General features: G+C 60.0%; 1 protein-coding gene across 4 annotated transcripts in view; it reads left to right on the top strand.

Moving 5' to 3' along the window:
* The window catches only part of TENT4A (terminal nucleotidyltransferase 4A), a 54,307-nt gene extending 37,371 nt beyond the window's left edge, over positions 1-16,936 (top strand). The window contains exons 15-16 of one of the 4 annotated variants that reach the window (XR_004952512.1): positions 1,969-3,660; positions 3,921-9,588. Coding sequence is in view for 3 of the 4 variants with exons in the window: in XM_016160986.2 (XP_016016472.2) it covers positions 16,720-16,936 (217 nt within the window). In the remaining variant the exon portion in view is untranslated. Of the gene's footprint in view, positions 1-1,968; positions 9,589-16,719 lie in introns of those variants that run through there. The other 3 variants (XM_036225629.1, XM_016160986.2, XM_036225628.1) reach the window with 3 other exon arrangements.
* The last annotated feature ends 4,615 nt before the right edge of the window (positions 16,937-21,551 follow it).

Below are 21,551 nucleotides of genomic sequence, written 5' to 3'. Positions count from 1 at the left end.
CCGGAAGCTATCAGAAGTATTTAAAGATATTTAAATTGTGAACCTATTGATAAAGACATATTTATAAAAACTGATACATAGGCCTGTACTAATCTTCACGCATTAGCAATACTGACCGTGACCCTGCGTCCAGGACCCCGCCGCGGGGACAGTGGCGCGAGCCCCGTGGGCGTCCGTTTCCAGCTTGATTCACGCGCACGGGCGCCGCGCCCCACCCCGCCGTGCGGACCGAATGAATTGGCCTGGCTCCCACCGCGGTCCCACTGGCCGCGCGGCCCCGGCCTGGCCCGGAAGCATCATGTTTCGATTTTGTTTTGTGTGTGGACAACAATGTGGAAGCTAAAATTGACATATTTTTATGTAAAGTTTTTCTATTCTTTGATTTTTAATAAACTTTGGAAACCAGGTGGTGGTCGTGTTCGCGCGCCTTCCTCTGGGGGGGGAGGGCGGCCTCTGGCTTGGCCCTCGCGTTTCCTGGCGAAGGCCGTGAAAGGTGGGTTCGTGCATTGCCCCGACGACTTCGGAACCGAGTTGAGGTTCCGGGCTGAGCAGGAGCGAGTCGGAGTTGGAGCACGTTCCGCGTCCACGGGGCCTCAGTGGAACTTTCAGGTGACGCGGTTGGTGTGGGATTCGTGGCCCGACCCTGCGACCCCGCGACCCCGCGACCCCGCGACCCCGCGACCCCGCACACTGAGACCCCCCAGGGAAGCGTGCTTCTCTTCTGGCTTCTCTTCTCCCTCACTCCTGGGTCAACATTCGCGTAGCTTAGAATTACATTTCCAGGTGCCAGGTGATCACGTAGCTTGAACCCTAACTTAGGTTGAGCATTTATAAGAAGTTTATAAAACTTATCACAAGCCACGGGGCGGCAGAACTAACCTCAGCCTACGTGATCCCTTAGCTTGCTCTTCTGGACCTGTCGGCAGCGTGGGGAGGCGGGTGCCGGGTGCGGTGGGTGCTGGGGTGCGGCGGGTGCCGGGTGTGGCGGGTGCGGCGGGTGTGGCGGGTGCCGGGTTTCGGGGTGCGGCGGGTGCCGGGTGCGGCGGGTGCCGGGGTGCGGCGGGTGCCAGGGTGCGGCAGGTGCCGGGTGTCGGGGTATGGCGGGTGCCGGGGGGCGGCGGGTGCCGGGTGTCGGGGTGTGGCGGGTTTCGGGGTGCAGCGGGTGCCGGGGTGCAGTGCTCGTCCTTGCGGCCCCGCCACGGGGGCTTCCGCGGGCGCCCTGAGCAGCCTCGCAGCGCCCGCTCCTGGGAGGTGGCAGCAAACCTCAGAAGCGCTCGGGTCCCGGGGGCGTCAGCGGCGCTGTGGGGAGCATGCAGCGGCCGGAGGCGCAGCGGGACCCGGGTCGACGCGTTCGGACGGCTCTGGCACCTCCGGCTCAGGGCCCGGGGCGCATTCCCGTCGGCCTGGGCTTTCCTCTCGGCGCGGGCGGTTGGAGGAGACCGGCCGTCGCGGAGATGGACGCGGTGCCCCCGACGTCCGGCCGTTCCGTTTTACTACCTTTTTGGTTTTCTTTTTTAATTTTCTAAATCGCTTTCTCCCGCTCTTTCCCCGTTCCCCGCCTCCCCTTCCGGCCCCCGCGGCCCTGCTGCGTCCTCACCAGCCACAGGGCTCTCCCCTCCTGGCAGAGCCCTCACCTGCTCACCGCGGAGTTAGGGACGCCCAGGGCGGGAGGGGCGCCCGGCCCTGGTCTCCGCCCCTGGGACCTGCGTTCCCCTCGGGTTGCACAGCGAGTGTGGGCAGGCGTTGGGAGTAACCCCCTTTTTTTCCTGTGCACCCTTTCCGGGGCCGGCTCCCGCATCCAGGTCACTCCCCCCAGGGGTCCACGTGGAGGCTCCAGAGGGCCGCCCTGTGTTGCACCCAGAGTCGTCAGTGCTCGCTGACCATTGTTCCCTTTGACCGTCACCGTCGCGGTAAGAAAGTCGTATTTCTTCCGTGGTGTCGTTTAACTTTAAAACTTCTCTTGAACAGGTCGTGTGCTCTCCGAGGTGCGCGCGAGGCCGTGTGTGCGCGCGCGTGTGGGCCCCTCGCAGGCTCGGCGCCGTGCCGGACACCTGGGAGTGCGGGAGCCGGCCGGCTGTCACGTGCCACAGAACGTCCGGCGCGAACAAACAGCAAAGCTTTAGTGAAGAAAAATTGCGTGGACAAAAGCAGCGGAAAATAGAGTGAAGGCCTCAGGTCCCACGTTCAGGGTAACGGGAGCGAAGCGTTCTGTCTTGGTAGCCGGAGCGTAGCCCAGCCTGGAGGCTTCCGTTTGGGCGCCCGCTCTCCCCTCAGCCCGGGGGAAGGGAAGCGGCCGCGGGGGCCGGCGGGGTCCAAGGTTTGCTTCCGCTCTGCCGCTTCGTCCCTTCCCACTCCATCGCGAGTTCCCGCTGGGGCGTGCACGCTGGCCTCCGGCTCCCCTGCTCAGTGAGGGTCCCAGGGCGAGGACCCAGGGCCTGGGTGGGCGGCGCGCTCCTCCCCCGACCCCCGCGTGGGGGTCTCGCTGGGGGCGCCCTCGGGCTAGTCCTCGGGGAGGGACGTGCCGGCCGCTCCAGTGCCTGGCGGAGAGGGGCGGGGCTGCTGTCTTCAGAGCAGTTTCTCAGCCATGTGCACCTCCCAGGCTGGTCGGCCCCTTCCTCCCCCAGGGGCTGCAGGCCTGCACGTCACCACAGGGCGGGGGGGTGGCCCCCTGAAGTAGGTTGAGGATGTTTCAAAAGAAACCTTGTTTTAAAAACAATGTAGGGAAACAAGCATTTTTTCCTCCTATTGAAAACAAGAAACATCTGTAAATCCCATGGTGGCCTGACTGCGAAGGTCCTGCCACTCCCGGGGTGCCCGTCAGGCCCCACCCCCTGCCCCCAAATCGCTGACGTCAGATGTCCGTCCCCCCGCAGAGCCTGCAGCCAGCCTGGCCTGCACCGGCGGGGGCGGGGGGGGGGGGCGGCTGCTTCGTCCTCAGGGCCCCATGTGCTGGGAGGGAGCCTGAGTCTGGCGGGTGAAGGGGGCTGAGCCCCGCGGCCTGACGGCGGCCTCGGAGGGGCCTTGGGAGGGAAGCAGAGCAGGACATGGGCCCGTCGGTCCAGTCTCCCCGCCGTCACCCACGAGCTCCCACGATGCAAGCGATCTTCCCTCGGCTCCTCTGCCGTGGGCAGGGCCGTGGAAACCCGCCCAGGGCCGGGAGGACCATGTACGGGTCTCCGCAGCCCTCCACTTCGGGGCTGGGGCGGGTTTCCAGACCTGGGCGCATTTCTCTTCCCTGCCCCTCCCTGGGGCTCGGTCCAGTTGCCTGGTACCAAGTCGCTGGGCGGGGCTCTGCTTGGTGGGTGTGGCTCGTCGGGCAGGGAGGCCAGGTCCCCAGGGGCAGAGGACGCGGCATGTCCTTTCAGGGAGAAAGGATGTGCCCTGTGGCGCAAGGCACTAGAGCCCTAGGGGAGGGCAGCCCTGGGGGTCAGGGAGCTGGGGGCGCTGGATGAGGGTGAGAAGCCGGGGCCTTGAGCTGTTGCCACCACTGGGGGGACAGGGACATGCACCCCCGTGGGCAGGGCTGCCTGTGGCCAGCTTGGTCTTCTAGCCCCGGATCCTGGGGGCTGGTCATTTAGTTGTCAGGCTTACAGCCATGTTACGAGGTACGAGGACAGCAATTCTGGCGAACGCGGCGAAGCCTCAGAATCTGAGTTCGCAGTAAGTATTTCTTATTTTGTCAGAGGAGGAAATCGAAACGTGTCCCTCTCTCTGCTCCCCCCGCGGCACTGCCCCCTCCCTCTGCCCGCTCCGGTCCCGGCGGGTGCCGGACAGGAGCCTGAGCGGCCACTCGTTCCCAGGGGCCGGGCTGCCTCCGCAGCACGACCCCCCGCCACCCCCCAAGGTGACCCTGCTCTGCGGCGGACGCAGCCCCGAAGTCCCGGAGGCGTTTCGTGAAGTCCTGCTTGTTTTTTTTCCAGAAACTCGGTCCCAGGATCCAGTGTTCCGTGTATCTGACAGTTCAAACCAAACGACCACGAAAGCGATTTTACTTAACGAACGTCCAGCTTCCCCTTGCCCTTGGCGTTGCCGGCAGACTCGTAGGTCAGGCCGGGGTCCCGACCTCCCACACCCCCGCCAAACCCCAGTCAAGACAAAGGTCAGGGCGGCACCCAGGCCCCAGGGCCCAGGCCAACAGCGGTTGGACCTCTGGCCTTCAAAACTGTAAGGAGACAAAGTCATGCTGTATTAAGCCACCCAGTCCATGGTCACCTGAGGTGGCACGTCACCTTGCCGAGGCCCGAGGCAGGCCCCTGGAGTCACTTATGTCCCGGTTAAACTTTTTTTTTTGGTCCCATGCAGTTGGTTCAGAGGTGGGCACAGAATGACAGTGAAGAATGTACTGGAATGGGCTTAAGTTAGAAGAAAATTTTACCATGTCCCAAGGACAGTATGTGCCACAGCCTTGGAGGATATCTCTGTCGCACAGAGGTCACTGACCCCTTGTCACCGTCCCAGAGCTCACATCTAACTCACCTGGTTCTATCCGGCGGTCAGCGGGAGGCGAAGCAGTGCGCGTCCACTCGAGGCGCGAGCGGGGGTCTCAGGGCTGCTGCGCAGCACCTGCCAGCCCAGGACCGGTGTGCCCAGCATCCGGGTGTTGTGCGGGGGCCCGCAGGGGCAGGGCAGGCCAAGCACAGGCCGCCGGCCGTGCCCTGGGTGACGTGAGCGGCCGGTGCGAAGGCTGGGCTGGGCAGGGTGCAGGAGAGCTTGCGTTGGCCTCACCCCGAGGCCCACGGCGAGGGTTCCCCTGGTCCAGCTGGGGAGCTCTACTGAATCTCCAAGACCCACGTGATGTCACCCTGTGTGAAGCTGACCTGCGTCCAGCCTGACTCGCGGGCAGAATCAAGGACTTGGAAGGAAGGCCCACTCACCCCACCTTCCTGGACGGCATCGGCTGCACCGCTGGATGGGGGAGAGGCTCGGGCGATGCGATTTGGCGGAGTGGTGGTTAGCACCCGGGGTGCGTGCACCTGTGTGCGCCTGTATGTGCACCTGCGCCTGTGTGCACACCTGTGCGCGCACCTGTGCACCTGTGTGAGCACACCTGTGTGTGAGCCTGCGTGTGCGTGCCCGTACGCATGCGTGTATTGACACAGGAAAAGTCAAGGTTGGACTCCAGGCAACCCTGTCGAATAATCACCTGGGGTCATGTGCTGGCGCTTGTTGATTTTATCTTCTTATAATTAATGTTTTTCCCTGAAACAGTTTTCAGTTAGATGTTTGTTCGACAGGGCACCCAGTGAAACCCATCAGAGCTAGAGAGTGACAAGATCACATGTAATTCTTCCAGCTTAACCTTTTCATCCTGACTTGACCTCTCCCTTGACGTCAATGAAGAAATGGGGGGCCCTCAGGACAAGTGCAGGGAGGCCGTGCAGGTGGTGGGGACCCCAAAGGATCTCCAGCCCAGACAAGAGACCAGACCCCAAACAGCAGAGTCCCCAGTACCATCCAAAGTGAGGATTCCGAGCCTGCCAAGAAATGACCAGGGTTGAGGCTGCCGCCCCCCATCTCTAGAGGAAGACAAAACACGAAGGCAGTGTGGGGCTGGGCATCACGGCCCCCACGCTGCCCAACTGGATTTGAGCTGAAGTCGGGTATTCGGCTGTGAATCTGCTCGGGGATCTGGGTGTCTGGGGCGGCAGAGCACGAGACGGCCAGGGCCGGGCCTGTGCCGGGAGGGCTGTGGTCGTGACTAAATTTACCCTGCATTTCCTGCTGTGCCAGACCACCTCGATCTTGAACTTTTAAGAACACAGCTGTGCAGCTGCACCACACTGGATGTGAGCTGAAGGGGGTGACAAAACCGGGCGCACAGAGCACGATTCCTTCCTGCTCCAAGGCAGCTGGAGTCTGCGGCTGCAGGCACGGTGGTGCGTGCGTGTGTGTGTGTGTGTGTGTGTGTGTGTGTGTTGGGGGTGTGCCCTCCCCCCGCCAGCCTCCCTGTGAGGCAGCTCTACGCAGAGGACTCTCCTTCCCGTACCCCCCACCCCACCCCAAGGAAGCTCCCCCCGCCGGGGCCACCTCTTCGGCGCTCCGCCAGGTGCCGGGCCGACCGATGGACGGTGGACCCCAGGGAAGCAGCCGTGATGAAGTCAAGTGGTCAGTGGTCAGTGGTCCTCCCTGGCCGCTCATCACTCCGGGAAGCTCGCGGCGCCGTTGCTGCGGGGGCCTCATTCCCGCGGCTCAGGGTTTGGTCGGCTCGGGGTGCAGCCTGGGCGCCAAGGTCTGAAGGCTCTTCCAGCATTTCAGCCGTGCGTTCAGGGCTGAGCGTCCCTGACCGAAGGTGTCACCGTCCCTGCTAACATCCGGCCATCCGCGGACCCCTTCGGAGCCGTCACATGTGTCAGTGAACTGAGGCGCTTGGCTTAAACGGTCCCCCCAACTTTCTAGCCCCAACGTTTTGTGATCCTGGTGTGTTCAAATGCCGTGGGATTCCTAACGGTGCTCGAGGCCACGAAAGCTGCCCCAAGTGGCATTCCAGCGCTGGCTGAGTTCCCGCATCTGCAGGGAGCTTTCCGAATTCCTGCCGAGCTCACGTGTTCATTGTTCCCTGTCCCCCTGGTCACGGAGTGGGCAGCCCGTGAGTGTTCACGCACCGTAACTCACCACCAGCCAGGGCGGAGCGGGGCGCAGAGCTCGCCAGCCCCCTGGCCTGTCTCCTTGAGCGGCGAGTCCTCACCCACCGCCGCCTGTGGTTCTTGGAACCGCGGCCAACGATGGGTAAACGAAGCCGGTTTTACCCTCGGCTGAGGGGCGTAAGCAAGAGTCGCGTCTGGTCAGCGTGGGAACAGTGACGTCGCGCGGGACCTCGCCGCACTTCCTCCTCCAGGTCCCCACTCCCGCGCTGAGAGCGACGTCCCGTGGGCGCCTCTCGCCCCGGCTGGCCTCGCCCGCCCCGCACTCGCCGTAGGCCGCGCCTCGCCCGCCCCGCACTCAGCGTAGGCCGCGTCGCACAGCACCGCCTCTGTTGAGTGGCTTCTCCCGCGGAGCCGCGGCCTCGAAATGAGCGCGACGTTCCGGCCGGCAGCAGTTCGGCCTTTCGCATCGCCGTGTGCTGCAGACGGGGTGTTCCGCCCCGCGCGCGACGCCGAATCCTAAGTCTGCAACGTGGTGGGATCGGGGCGTGGGGCCTCTGGGAGGCCGTGCGGTTATGGGAGGGGGGACCCCCCCGGTGGGGTTAGCGCATGGTAAGGCCAGGGCACGAGAAGCTGTCCGTCCGCACACCAGGAGGCAGGGCCTCGCCAGACACCAGATCTGCCGGAGCCTGGATCTTGGACTTCCAGCCTGAGGAGCTGTGAGAAATAAAGGTTTAAGTTGTCCAGTCTGCGGTATTCCTTATCGCAGCCCGAATGAAGACACTGTATCATATTCCATTGTTCACGTTTACCGGACTAGATTTATTCTTTCTCTTGATGTACATTGGATTGTTTTTTTTTTTGGGGGGGGGGGTGACTGTTTTAAAGCTGCCAGGAAGATTCTGGAATTTATCTCCAATTTTTAGCAAATAGTATTAACTTGAATTTGTTTCATCAGCCCTTTGACTTGCTGGCCTGGACAGTCAGGAGGCAGATCGCACAGGAGACGGCCCCACAAGAAGTCTGGTTGGTGTCGATGCAATGTGAAGCATTAATCATGACCACGGCATTCCGATTTAATCGGGCCGTGTGCTTTAAAGACGTGCTTGGCCGCAGTTGTGTTGCCGAGGAAATAATGGCCGGATGGAGTTTCTCCCAGGCAGTCGTGGCCGTGGCCTTGTGCGGCCCACCCCCAGCCCTCCTGTCCTGGGGTGTGAGTGAAACTCACGTGGCAAGCGGGGCGGGAGCGGAAGGTACACCTCCCGTGGTTTGTGGACGCGTGGCCCGCAGCCCACGCGGGCAACTCCGCAGACTCCGAAATGGCATTTCCCGCTCCAGCGTGCTCTTGCCTTTCAAAAAAATAACATGAGCATTTACAGATGATTTTCGAAAACCACACTGAAGGCGAAGGACTTCGTTTTCCAACGTTTCTCCGAGTTTATGGCCACATTGGCGGAAGAGGAGTGGCCTTGACTTTGCCCCAGGCACGTATTTAAGGCAGGAAATGTGTGTGAACCTCTTTAGAGGCCAGAAAGGAGCCAGCGGGAGGCTGTCCCCGCCTCTCCCCGCCTCCTGCACCTCGGGGACTCCCTCCTCCGGGAGGAGGGGCAGAGCTGTCAGCTGCCGCGCTCCGTCTGCGGGGTGCAAACGCTGGTGCAGATTTGACGCACGTGGCGGCAGCCCGTGCCTCGCGCTGGCTGTGGCCGTGCTTGCGGGGGACAGTCCCGGACAGTCCTCACAGCTCCGGGGGACAGTCTGCCCTGGTCGCTGCGAGCATGGCCTCTGGGCGCAGAGCCCCGTGCGGCTCTCACGAGCTGTACCCAGGGCAAGTCAGCGTCCCCATCTGTAAAACGGGCCAGATCTCGGTAACGACTTCGGGTTTTTGAGGATTAAGAAGAGGTCATTACATGCCATGAGACTGATACGGACAGAACTCTTAAGAGGACGCCGCGCGCTCGGCGCGGAGACCCGGCCACTGCTGCCGGCTTCCCCGCGCCTGTCCACGCACGGCCCTTGGCGTCCTCTACCTTGAACGCGCGCGGTTTTTCTCGTCCGCCTGTGACCTCTGTTGCGGTGGATTGTGTCTTACCCGCAGCACAGTGGGGTGCTGGGGAGGCCCCCGAGGGCAGATGTAGCGGAAGGGCCTCCGGGCCCCCAGGGGTGAACATCCAGGGGGACTTCGTAAATGCCACTTAGGCTGGCGGGTCCAGCGGGATCTTACTCGTGAGGCGTGGCCGCCCTGGTCCTGGGGTCGTGTGCTCGCCCACAGGCTCGTCGGGTCAGCGTTTCCTGGGAGAAATGCAAGGTCGGCCGCCCGCGGAGGTGGACCCCGCGGAGGGGTAGGAGGGCGGGGAGCCGACAGCCGGTCGCAGGAGGACAGGGGAAGGGAACCGGGAACCGAAGGCGCCGGCCGCGATGCCAGCTGAGGGGAGGAACGCAGCCTCCTGCTCACCGTCCACAGACGGGACCGTGGCATGTTCAAAGGGCATTTGCTGCGCAAGTGAATTCAGTGACCTCAGGAAGAACTGTCCCCTCAGGCCCGTACCGGTGGCTCTCCTGAGGCTTGCGGGCACAAACAAGGCTCGCGTGTGGCTTGCCCTGGATCGGGGGTGGCCTCAGGCAGAAACCGGGGCGTGGGGGGACAGCACCAGGCCGGATGGCAGAGCCCGGCTGTTTGTGTGACACAGGGCTCCGACCAACGCCGTGCCGGCCGCAGGACAGCGGTCCTCGTGCTGAGGAGTTGAGTTGACAGAGTGAGGTAAACCGCGCTGTGGAGAAAAGCGTTTTTAGAGAGAAGAAGTCAGTTGCCTTGCAGCCCCAGGATGTGATCTGTGCATCGTTTAGGATTTTTTAAACAAAGAAATCCTTAATGACAAATAAACTAGCAAATATAAAATACGAAATATTTATAAGATGCAAGGCCTTTTTGTATGCAAGAATTAATTTTTTATTCCAGGAAGGGCTGTTTTTTGAAACCAATGAATTGTTCTGGAAGATTAAAAAAAAACAGAAGAAAGCCCAAACTTTAATTATTGTGACTTAATTATATATATTTTTTGGGGTGTGGAGCGTCCACAAAGCTGCTTACACTTTTAATTTTTCACCAGCATTTACCCCCAACCCCGCCCCGACATTGTGGCAAGGGTAAATTTATTCAACTTAACAGATAAAGAAAAAACACTGGGAAAAAAATCTGAGTAAGCTAAAATCACTTGGTCTTTGTTTTTTTATGATGCGCAACCTCCATAATTCAGACGTGTCGTGTCAGCGAATGAGTCAAAATCCTGGTTTGTAGAACATTTAAAAACGGGTGGCGTTTTTCTCCTGCGTGGCGTGGAACACTCCATCAGAGACTCTGGCAGAGACGCCCTGGGGAGCGGGGGTGGTGAGCGCTTCGCAGAAGGAGCCGCCGAGCACGCGGTGCTTCCCGCGCCCGCACGTGGGCCGCTGCGTGGGGACTCGGGCCAGGCCCCCGTGGGGGGCGGTCCGTCCACGGGGAGGGTTCATCGTCCCCTTTTCCCCGGGCTCCTCCCAGGAGGCGCTCCTGGCCCGATGGCTGGGAGACTACGCGGACGAGTCTCGCCGTGGAGTGCGGTCAGTCAGACCGCCGCCCTCCGCCCCGACGTTTCTCTTCCTCGGGGTACTGGCTGCTCTGTCACCCCAGTGTCTGGAGGAAGGCCCGGCCCCATTGCCCAGCCCCGGGGAGCTGAAGGTGTGGGGTGGCCGAACCCCGTTCGCTAGAACCTGCACCAGGAAACACAGTCACCCCCCTGCCGCATGAGACCTTGCCTCAGCTGGGGATTCCGCCCGGTGCCCCGCTGGGCAGAGCAGCGCCGGGGGTGACACTCTTAGACTGGGGTCCCCCAGCCCTGGGGAGCAGGGGCTGGCTGCTGCCTGAAGCTCGCGCTCCCAAGTGAGCTCGCCCAGGTCCTGGACAGCCACAGCGTTTGAACCCCCCTCAGCTCCCCCCACCCAAGTTCCTCTGGTGGCCGTCTGGACCAGAGATACAAGAGGCCCCAGGTTGGGGGGCGGCAGACGTTGTCTCAAGACAAAGACCAGGAGATACAAGCTCAGCCCCCACGACCCCCCACAGTAGCCAGGCTGCCCCTGCCCCCGGCCAGCCCAGCGCCCCTGCCTGCACTGCTCCGTGCTTTCTCTGGCTTGATCTTAGCTCCGTCTCCCCAGCGCAGCATTAGGTGAGAGCCAGAATCATTCTTTACGAGGAAAAGATCCGGAAACCTTTTTAATTAGAGCTCAGTGCTGTTTGTGTATAATTAAGTGCTAGAAAGACTCTGTCTCCTAGACAGATACACAGCATCTACCCAGACTCAGGCCGGATTCAAAATCTGTACTAATTTGGACAGTTCGAGCTGTTTTACAGTGTATTATATCTTTGAATGTTTATTTAAACAAACAAACAAACAAATAAACAAACTGGCTAATTGGCTGTGGTCATCCCCAAGGGGATCTTTCTGGGAGGGTTGAAGTAGGTCTGCCTCTCAGATAAAGATGGCGGAAACGTCTCTCCCTAGGGCTGAACCCGTGGAGGTGACTTTGGAGTATGTTAGGTAGCTGGGGGTGTGGGGCAGCCCCTGGCTGCCATTCGTTAGAGCTTAATTTTGATCTCAAGCAAGTAATTCTTGTCTCTATGGGATAATTACTCAAACATGAACTTTGCAGGGCAAGAAGCAAAATCATTGCTGTTCCTAAAATTAAGCCGCGATCCAATTAAGTCAAGGGATGAAGAGTGTGTACAAGACGAGACAATTCTGTGAGATCATTAAAGAAATTTATCACCAACAGAAGATCATGATTTTCACGTTTTGAAAGATTTAAAAATAAAATACGGAGGCTCAGACATCCGTGGTTTAATAAATGTCCACACTCAGGGATCCTCCCTTCATGTTGTTTTTATATTATGTTTTGTACTTTTCTGTGTTTAATGAGTTTTTTAAAAAAATGGACACACAGCAAATTACAGAAGTCACGATCATGCATTTGGTGAATAATTTCGAGCACCCCTAAGACAGGCAAAATAATGGAAGGGGGAGGGGCGAAGAGCCGGGGATCCGTCCGTTCTGCGGATGGCTGTGTGTCCGTCACTTGCCCTGAGACCGGGTTGGTCTCCGTAGCTGCCACGTGCCTCAAGCAACCTGGAAAGAGGAAGCATATAATCGGGGCGATCGGAGGGCGTTTGGGTCGCTCACCCTGACGCCGAGGTTTACGGAGGAGGAAATGAGGCTCAGACGCGAAACGGCTAACGAGGCGCGTATTTGTTCCCTGCAAGTCGCTGCCTGGATACGTGAAAGGTCATTACGATGGGTCGGGAGGGAGTCCTGAGCAGTGAGGGCCGCTCGCGCCTGCGATGCACGGAGCTCGGGTGTGACGTATTTTCTGAGTGACAGCAGCGAAATCGCTCAGCGGTGGCCGTGCGGGCGCCAATGCCGGAGGCCGGAGCCAGTCGTGGCTCGCGCCTCCCGAAGCCCACCCCGTGGGAATTTTGGGGACTTAGTTAGGGGCACAGAGTGCTCCTAAGTGACAGCATCGCCCCCGGCACAAAGGGAGTCGATTTTCGTGCACACGTAGTGGAGCAGGTTGATTTTTTTCCCAACCGCGGAGTTTCCAATTCTTTAGCATTTCCCGGCGTCGTTTGACCAAGGAGCCCTCTCCGGACTCTGTCATCGGCCGCGCCCCAGGCTCGGGGCTACGGAAGAAGCCCGGCGAGGACGCCGAGGCCCAGGGTCCCTCAGGGACGACGCGGTGGCGGCCGATGGTCGGGCTCGGCCCGGGAGCCGCGCTGGCGGGCCGGCTTCTGCGGGCGCGAGGGGCCCCCAGGCCGCCTGTTTCCGAAGGCCAGTGTCTCCCTCCCCGCCTGTCACTGTCGCTTCGCCCCCTGTGCTCTGCACGGCTAATTCCTGTAGCGAATCGCGCGGCCTCCACTCAGGGCCTTGGCGCAGGCCGTGCCCGCTTCCCTTTGCTCCTGGTGACCCTGTCCTCCCCTTTAGATGTCAGCTCAGGGTCTCCTCCTCGAGAGGCCTTTCCCGACCCATCAGAACGAGCCGCGGGTCTCGGGTCCTCTGCCCCCTGCACCGCAGACGGGGCGCGGTGCACAGGGCCAAGGCGAGGCCCCCTGCCTGTGGGCGGTCTCCCCGATTTACAGCTCCGAACGTTACTTGAAAAATCGTCTGCGATAGACAGTTATATAAGATTGTGGTTCACCAGCTCTTCTGGAAGCAATTTAAGATGCCCAGGGAAGGACCGGAGTTCAGCTAAGGCCATGAAGCCGAGATGGGGACCGGCGTGCTGCAGCCTCCGCCAGACCGCCACCGGGGGGCGCTGTTCCTCCACCGAGGCCGAGCCGGCTGAGCCCTCAGAGCTCTGTTCAATTTTCTCCTCTCTGTTCACAAAGGTGTTATATTGTTTACAGTCCGTGAAGAATTGTTGCAGCGCTTGCCTGGTGGCTTATTACTGTCTGTTACTTTACTTTTCTCCTTCGTCACCACTTACTTCAGATGTCTGAGCCCATTTTTTTTTTATCTCGGCACTGGAAGGAAACCTCTCTCTCTCTCTCTCTCTCTCTCTCTCTCTCTCTCTCTCTTTCTCGCTCTTTCTCTCTCTCTCCCTCGCTCCCTCCCTCCTTCCTTCTCTCTTGTATTTATTAAAGTAATCCAGCAGTTTACAACTAATTAAGGCTGCATTTTCTCATGGATAGTGGTATAAGTGGGGTTGAAATCCTGGGTTGGACCTGCTCCTCCCTCAACTATCTCAAACTTAAAATACTTTGAAATATATCGTATGGTGAGACATGTAGTGCTCAGTGAATATCCCGACGACACCCACACCTCCCAGCCCCTTGGAGTCAGGTAGGGCCATGTGACGAGTTCCGGAAGGTGGGTCGGGACCTCAATCAGCAATCCCGGGTTCTGAAGCACTTAAAAGAGGGCACGTGACCTTGAATGTCCCTCTTCCACTGAGGTGGGGGGCTGGAAGCCACGCCGCCCAGATGGGGCAGCTGTGAGAAGCGGCTCTCCTGAGGGCTTGCCTGGAGCTCCTAGCCGCAGTTTGGAAGAAACTGTCCCCAGGAAGTGATAAAATCCCAGGAGACTACGTGAGGGAGACAGCCAAACCCTTGTACACAAAACCTCTGAGATGTCAGGTTGGTTCATTACTGCAGCATAAGCCGCTGTGTTCTGACCAATACACGAAGCATTCAGATGCTAGACAATAGTGCAGCTGCAGTAACTGATAAGGGGCTGGCGCCTGAACCAAACGGGTCATCGACAATTTAAGAATTTTTTGCAAAGCTGGCATCCTGGTGCTTAGAAAATGGGACTTGTGACGTTCTGGGAGGGACATTTTAGGGCTAGCAGTGAGGGATGATATTTGAGTTCATGTCAAGAGTCTCGATACAGGTTTTAAGCATAATTAGAATCACTTTTATATTTTCACTCACGTGTAGAAATAAAAGGAAAAATGATTCTCCTTAGACGAGAATACTAAAAGAGGAAAAGGGAGGCATTTTCCAGCAAAGCGTGGGAACATGATTGCCTTAGGTGGAAATACCTGGAAATCTCTGCCCGTTCTTGATCCTAACCATGAATCATGATTCCAAGAGGCTGGAGATACTGTAGTTGAAATTAGACAGTTCCCCGCGCTGGCCTCTAGGGGCCGCCACGCCCCCACGACAGCTCCGCCGGCGGGGGGGGGGGGGGGGCGCGGAGGCCGCGGACTGGCTGGTCGCGTGTTCTCTCTGGATGGGCGGCGACCTGTGCAGGTAGCCGCATCATCGCATCCGCCACGCGCATTTCCTGTTAGGTGCGTGGCTAAGCCCCCCGCCCCGGTGTGATCGTGGCAGGGGCCTTCTTTTCCTCGCTGCGCTTTCTGGTTACTTGTGACTAAGTACCCAGAACGTCGCCTTGGGGGAATTCGTGCTGGCCCCGACGCTTTGGGGCTTCCACAGGGGGAAGTCTCGTTGCTTGTCGGCGAACCATGGGCGCAGGCCGGCTCACCTCCGGGTCCTTCCCGCTCCCGCCATGCCAGGCTGCGGGTTTCCGGCCCCGGCCCCTGTGTTCCCGCTTGCTTGGCGGGCTGGTGAACTCAGCTCCCTCTGGCAGTGGCTGCCCTCGAGAAGCCGTAACCCGTTCGCAGAACCGCGAGGTGCTGTGGCCCACGGTGGGCCTCGCCACAAACGGGAGCGCGAGTTCTACTGAGCACCTTGCTGCGAGATAACATCGATCCATTCCTCCAGTCTTGAATGTCAATTTTTTTTGGGGGGGGTCCTCCAGCGGCTACAGTAGTGCTGTGTATCTTGGGTTTTGTTATGATCATGTTCAATGATAAAGCACCCCTTTTCGAGTTCCTAAGTTTCGTCTCAGGGCAATTAAAGCGAGCCGAGTCACGGTCTGAATACCCCGGTGGCCTCGCCGTCAGGGCACACGCCTCGCTCACGTCCCAGGCCTAGCGGATCGGCTCCATTTTCAAACGTGTTGTTCGTTTCTGAGAATTCGGGGCCGGGGCAAGGGCCAGGGGAGAAGGTCGTAGCTTGCTGCGCCCGCCCCCTGCCCGACACTCTCCTGCGAGCTGGATTTTAATCGTGTTGGAAGCGAGAGGCGCAGGACGGAACTGCGTGCTCCGGGCTCTGCCAGCTCCTGGGTCCTTGGACGCACTGCTCAGGCAGGAGGCGCCTGGGCGCTCGCCCCCTCCTCACCACTGCCTGTGCGGACGCCGGCGCCCTGGGTGGCCGGCACCCCGTCCCGGCCTGCGTGGGGTCTGGGAAGGCTTTCTCCCAGGCGGCCTTGCTCCAGTGGGATAAGCCAGACCGCGCTTCCCTTTGCTTCCCGGTCTGGTTCCGTGGTGTGGGGAGGGCCTGGCCCTGACCCCGGCCACTTGGCCTTCGCCGGCTCCTTTCTCTGGGGGCCTGGCCGTGGCCTTGACGCCCGGATGGAAGCCGCCCCTGAGCCCGGGCACCCGCCAGCACCCCAGGGCATCGGTGCTCTCGCGGGGTCTCCCACTCCGGCCCCGAGCTGCTCACGTCCTGTCCTTCGGAGATGGGGCTCCTCCCGCGCGGCTGTCTGAGCCCACGCCGGTTCCGGCCCCTTCCTCGCCCACAGGGAGGCGGCTCTTTGAGGGGTTCGCTGCTCCTGGGGCTCACTACTGCTCCGGCTCTTCCTACTTCGGTTCGCTCTGCAGTGGCCTTGAAGCTGAGGTATGGGGTCTGTCTCCCCAAACCCTCCGGGCTGCGGCATTCTCCTTAGAGGGCGACGTCCCGGGAGGAGGAAGGGGACACCGATACTTCCGCTAGGATCCGCTCTCCGCTAGGAAAGACGCGATCGCGAACTGGCACTGCTTCGCTCTGGGCACACAGCGGGGCCTCCTTCACGCAGCGGGAGGTTCACTCAGCTGAATTTCACATGTCACCGAAGGTTACTCCTTCCAGCGACACAGGGTAAGGTTCTGAAACGACCAGACGCTGTCGAGGCGGGGAGAGGTGGCTGCTGGGGGGACGTGCCGAAGGGGACAGGTGGCCCAGGAAAGGGGGGGACGCCAGAGCGCACCGAGGGGGGATCTCGGTTGCTCCTGCGTTTCATCTCCCAGGGCCACTGGGAGGGTGGCGAGCTGCCTCCTGATGGCACGTCCCTGCGGCGGGTACTTTGCGACTACGGTTGGCTCCGAGTCACATCAAATCCTTAACATGACACAGAGGCATCAGACGGAGGCTTCGCGGGGGGCGCCCACGCTCTTCTCCAGACAGGAAACTGTCACCACGATCCCACCGCTGAAACGATGCCTCCGGCCGATTTAGCTGGTGCTGACCGGAAGCGTGAGGCTGGCTCCACCCAGCGACCGTCCCCGAGTGCGCGGCCGGAGTTCCGTGCCGCCCAGGCCCCCGCGCTGCGTGTGGCTCTGCGCCCCGGTCCCGGGGCGTCGCTCTGCGTCCTGGGTCCCGGGGTGCACAGGCGTGCGGGGGGCACACAGACGTGCGCCGTGTGTCGCTCTGCGCCCCGGATCCCGGGGCGTCGCTCTGCACCCCGGGTCCAGGGGTGCACAGACGTGCGGGGGGCGCTCTGCGTCCTGGGTCCCGGGGCGCACACACACTCCTGCTCTCCGGGGACTGGAGACCGTGCCGTCTCTTTTTCAGCGCTCCAGAGGTTTACAGTGGTAAACACGACCGCACCTCATGGAGAACGGCGTGCAGAGACACATCCGGGCAGCCGCGTGATTTGACGGAAATCAGCAGACCAGAGGGAGCTTGTCTCGCGTCCGTGTGGTTCCTCCAGGAGAGATTTCCAGAAAGGACAAGTGAAGGGACAGTGTGTTTTGCTTCTTACCCCGCACGGCCCCCGACACGAAGGTGAAATGCGGCACGTGGAAGGGACGTGTCTGACCCGCAAGTCCCACGGCCCGTGGCCCCTCGTCGGCGGGCGGAATCTTGCCCGAATTTGGTGGGTTCTCCCAACTTTGCTGAGTTGTGCTTGACCTTCAAGCATAAGGCTGGAGTGAACGCCCTCCGGGGAGCAGCATGGAGAGGGGGTGCCCCTCCCCCAGCGCCCAGCTCGGCCCCCCTCAAGCCTCCCCATGAGTGTACGAGCGTGTGCGTGTGTGTGTGTGTGTGATTGTACGAGTGTGTGTGATTGTACGAGTGTGTGCATGTGTGTGATTGTACGAGTGTGTGTGATTGTACGAGTGTGTGCGTGTGTGTGAGTGTACGCGTGTGTGCGTGTGTGTGATTGTACGAGTGTGTGCGTGTGTGCATCCGCGCACTCATGCGTGTGTGTGGAAAGTCGGCTTGAAGACCCGACTGGGTGAATTTGCAGGTAACCTGTGCACTTTACCCCCAGGTATGCACATGTGGTCTGCATTTGGTGTGTCTTTTTTTTTTTTTTTTTAAATCTTTCATTCATTCTATTTTGCTTTACTCTTACAATTTAAAGAGGTTCAGTCACTTGGGGTGTCTCCGGCTGGTGTGCATTCCCGCAGCCGGGACAAATGGATGGAACCGATCGCTGGCAGAGGGATTCCGGGCAGGCTCGCGTCCACGGGGACTCTGGCAAAGGCTGCGGGTAGAGGTGGTGGCACATTTTAGCAAATGTTCCTGGAATTATGTTCTTCATTAACACCGGCTGTGACTCTGGGCTCTCGCTCACTGATGCAGCGGCGCTTTGTCCGAAGAGTCCCGAGGCTGCCCCCTCCGGACGTGAATGGACTAAGGTTTCGGGTCTCCCGTCCCCACCGGCCCCCCCCCCCGCGGCCCCCCCCACCCCCCGCCTCCAGTAGCCACGGTCCGCGTTCCTCACACTCTGGCCATGTCGTCTGTCGCCTTGATCACCAAGACGGTCGATCGGCATCTACCTGCCGGTCCCTGGTGTTTTTTCCATGGAAATCCAGGCGCTACACTTTCCCATGGACTCTCGGTACAGGACGGTCCTCGTGCCTTGCTGCGAACACCTCGCCACGTGGCGTGAGCGCGGGGAGGACCGGCTCGTGGGCGCGCCGCGCCCGCCCCTCTGCAGACGCCTACGTCCTTGCGAGTCTAGCGTTTCGTGGTTCTCCGACCGGCCGTGGTCGGATGCGAGCGTGTTTCTCCCTAAGAACCAAGGCACGTTGTCAGGATGGGCGAGCCGGGTGCAAGGCCAACATTGCGTCTTTCCTTCATTCTCCAGATCTCTCGCCGCAGTGCGCTGCCCGGAGCCGAGGGCAGCCCGGGACGGGCGTGGCCGCTTAGAACCTCCAAAGCGTCCGGTTTTATTTTTCAAATGCTTCTCCTCCGACTTTGTTGTTTACTTTTCTTTTTATTCGTTTTGCATTTGTTGCGTTTACTTGCATTAAAGTTTTTGCCTGTCAAAGGCCACTCCTCTCTTTGCTTCCCGACCTCTTCTCCACTGACGAAACCCCAGTGCGGGATGTGTGGCGGTCCCCGGCCCCAGGGAAGGCTGGCTGCAGGAGAAGGGTCAGGACCAGCTCAGGCCAGCCCTGTCACCCCTGTCCTCTTGGCCAGTGCCCACAGGCATCTGACTGGGCTCTGGCCTGCGGGGCTTGTATTAGTCACCTATCCATGGATCTTACATGGCTGTGAATCCTATTCTTACAGTGTCCAAGGTCAAGGCAACTTGAGGGGGGTTTAGTTGGGTGGTTCTGGCTTGTGGTCTTCACGAGGTTTCGATCAAGCTGCCAGCCAGGGCCATGGTCATCCGTAGACTTGACCAGAGCCGGAGGGTCCACTTCCGAGGTGACTCATTGTCACGGCCGCGGGGAGGTGTTGCCGGTCGGCTGGAGGCGTCTCGGCCACGTCTTTAAGACACGAAGCTGCAGCATCCACAAGGCGGCGAAAAGCAGGATAAAAGGCCAATAAACAAAAGGCGGAGAAATGCAAAGACAGACAGGGCCTGGGGCGCCAGCGGCATCGGGGGGCATCTAAACCCAAATCGGCCACCGGCTGCCTCCGGATTTCCAACGGTGAGCACGATGACGTCTTCGGGTTTTTAAAAAATACTTTTAATTTCGAGATGGTTTGCAAGACTCACAAGCAAGAAGTTGCAAAAACGATACAGAACGTTCCCGCGCATCGTTTGCATGATCTCGCATAGCAGCAGGGCATGGTCCCAACCGGGACACTGGCCCTGACGCAGTGCCGTTAGCTCGGCTGCGGCCGGATCCAGGTGTCGCCGTGAACCTCTCTTTTGGAACCAGGGTTCATTGAATTCATCTCTTACTTGCAGCCTTGAGCGTCCACAGCTGAAATGTCATGAAACTGTAACTATATAGACATGTTATTATACACTGTAACGATACAGAAACATTATTTCTAATTTTCTGATTGGATTGCCAGTAGACCGACACTTGGGAGTGTCTACGTTTTTAAGTATTTAATAGTTCTCGTCTGACCCGCGGAGCACAGAAACGGACCCGTTTAGAGAAACCGTGCGTCGTGGCGGCTGTCACAGGACAGGACTTTTCTGGGCTGTACCTTTTAGACACCTCTCCCGTGAATTCCTCAGGGTTCACCCTCACGCCCGCTGCCTTCTGTTCAGTGAAACAAATGATTCCCAAATAATCGCGTGTGAGTCTCTGCCCCCGGGGAGCCCGAGGCTCACGGATCCTGCCCCCCAGCCCCCGCCCCCCGCAGGGCGAGCTCCCTGTCGCCCTCCCCTGCCGCCCCTGTGCGAATCGGATCTGGCACAAGTCGCCGCTCAGCAAGAGTGCGCTGCGCGAACCAGTGAATAAACGGCCGGCTTTGGCCGGAACGTGGCTTCACGCTCGGCGTGCGCCGGGGTCGGGTGGTGGGTGAGGAAATGGGCACTGAGATGTCACCTGATTAGAACTCGCCCCTGGATGCCAGGTTTCCCCTGGGGCGACGACTCCAGGATTTCACTTCCCGTGGGGCAGACTGGGGCGCTGGGCGGTTGACCGGCCACGTCTTCGTGTATGTGGCTGGCCTGGGCAAGGGCCACCAAGTCAGTGGCCTCTGGGCTGGTTCTGAGGGGCCCTGGGTATCTCCTCCCCGGACCCACCTCTCCCACCCACGTACGGCAGGTGCCTCCGTCTCACTGTGCAGGGTCGCGTCAGAAACCGAACACTTGGGAAACTGTGTTTCGAGACGGGTTTATTTTTAGGTGCTTTCGCAGGGGCTGCTCCTCTCAAAGGCGACGCTGAAATAAGCCTTGTGGGGGCTTGGCTGTCTTCGTGGGGAGTGGGGGCTGGCGGGGTGAGCCTGCCTGGGCAGCCTGGAGCCAAGGGGGTCCGGAGCAGTCCGGGCGGAAGGATGGGGCAGCAGAAGAGGGCTGGGACGCAGCCAGCGCCGCGCGGTGGCCCCTCGAGACATTGTCCCTCACGACGATGGCCAGGGCCGGCCCGGTGGCCTGCAGGCTCCTGTGTTTTGGGTCTTTTCCTTGCAGATTCCACTTTCGGCACCAAGCGCGGCACCAGTCGGGGACAATCCAGCTGCTAATCACAGGGCACGTGGAGTGACAGCAGCTCGAACAGGATTTATTTCTATTTCACAGGTGGGTCCAGGCAGGTGTGAGTCATCACACCTGGACGCCTGCTCCCTTCTTGCGCTGCCTGCTCCGGGGCTGGGGTAGCGTCGGCTCTCGCAGGGGACACCAGACAGGAGGGCGGAGCAGGGGCACGGGGAGCATGCCGCCTGTCCCCCCAGCACTGCCCCACGACCCCGTTGGCCAGACACAGTCCTGTGAGCGCACCCGTCTGCAGGAACGATGCTAAAAGCGGCTTTCATTCTGGGTGGCAACATGCCTGGTTCTGCTTCTAGAGAGAAAAAAAAAAAAGAGAGAGGGAGAGAGGAAACCGATTTTAAGGGGGGCCTCTGCCTGACGTATCCTTTACCTCACAGTGTCGTTCACACGGCCGAGAACACATTCTCCAAAACCGTCAGCCACCGTTACCTAAGTTCGGTGGCTAGAATACGCGTGGCCCGAACTTCGGTTTTACTTATGAGCTAAGATGCGAGCTTGTCGCAACGTCACGGATGCTCGCAGAAGACTCAAAACCCCGGGATCAGGAAAAAACACGGCCCCAAACGGGCGGCTTACTTTTCCTGGAGATAGCGATTGCAAATAGACTTTCGTGCCACCCAAGTGCCAATTCCCACAGGGCAATGCAAAGAGGGCCAGGCGGCACCAGGCGACCCCTGCACACACAGTGGGCTGGGTACAGGGGAGCAGCCCCTCGCCTGGGGGACCCGAATCTTTTGACAGGGGGTGGTCAGCGGGCCTGTTGTTTGCCCTGGGCGAGGCCTGGCTCCATCACGCAAGGCTGCCGATCGGACAGCCCAGAAGGAGTTACAGAAGGAGCTGGCTCCTGCAGAAGTGCCAGAGGCCCCTGGAGACTCGCCCTGCTGCATTCCAGAGGCGCATGGCTCAGATAACATTGTTCCCTAGCTTTTCTGTTTTGTTTACAGACCCATGAGCAGGTCACATAGCCTCTGGCATTAGTTCCAGGGGCCTGAAATCCTTG

Source organism: Rousettus aegyptiacus, unplaced genomic scaffold (genome assembly GCF_014176215.1).
Source record: "Rousettus aegyptiacus isolate mRouAeg1 unplaced genomic scaffold, mRouAeg1.p scaffold_m13_p_8, whole genome shotgun sequence".
Lineage (NCBI taxonomy): Eukaryota > Metazoa > Chordata > Mammalia > Chiroptera > Pteropodidae > Rousettus > Rousettus aegyptiacus.
Note: the sequence above shows the minus strand (reverse complement) of the source record. Positions and strands in the feature narration are given on the sequence as shown.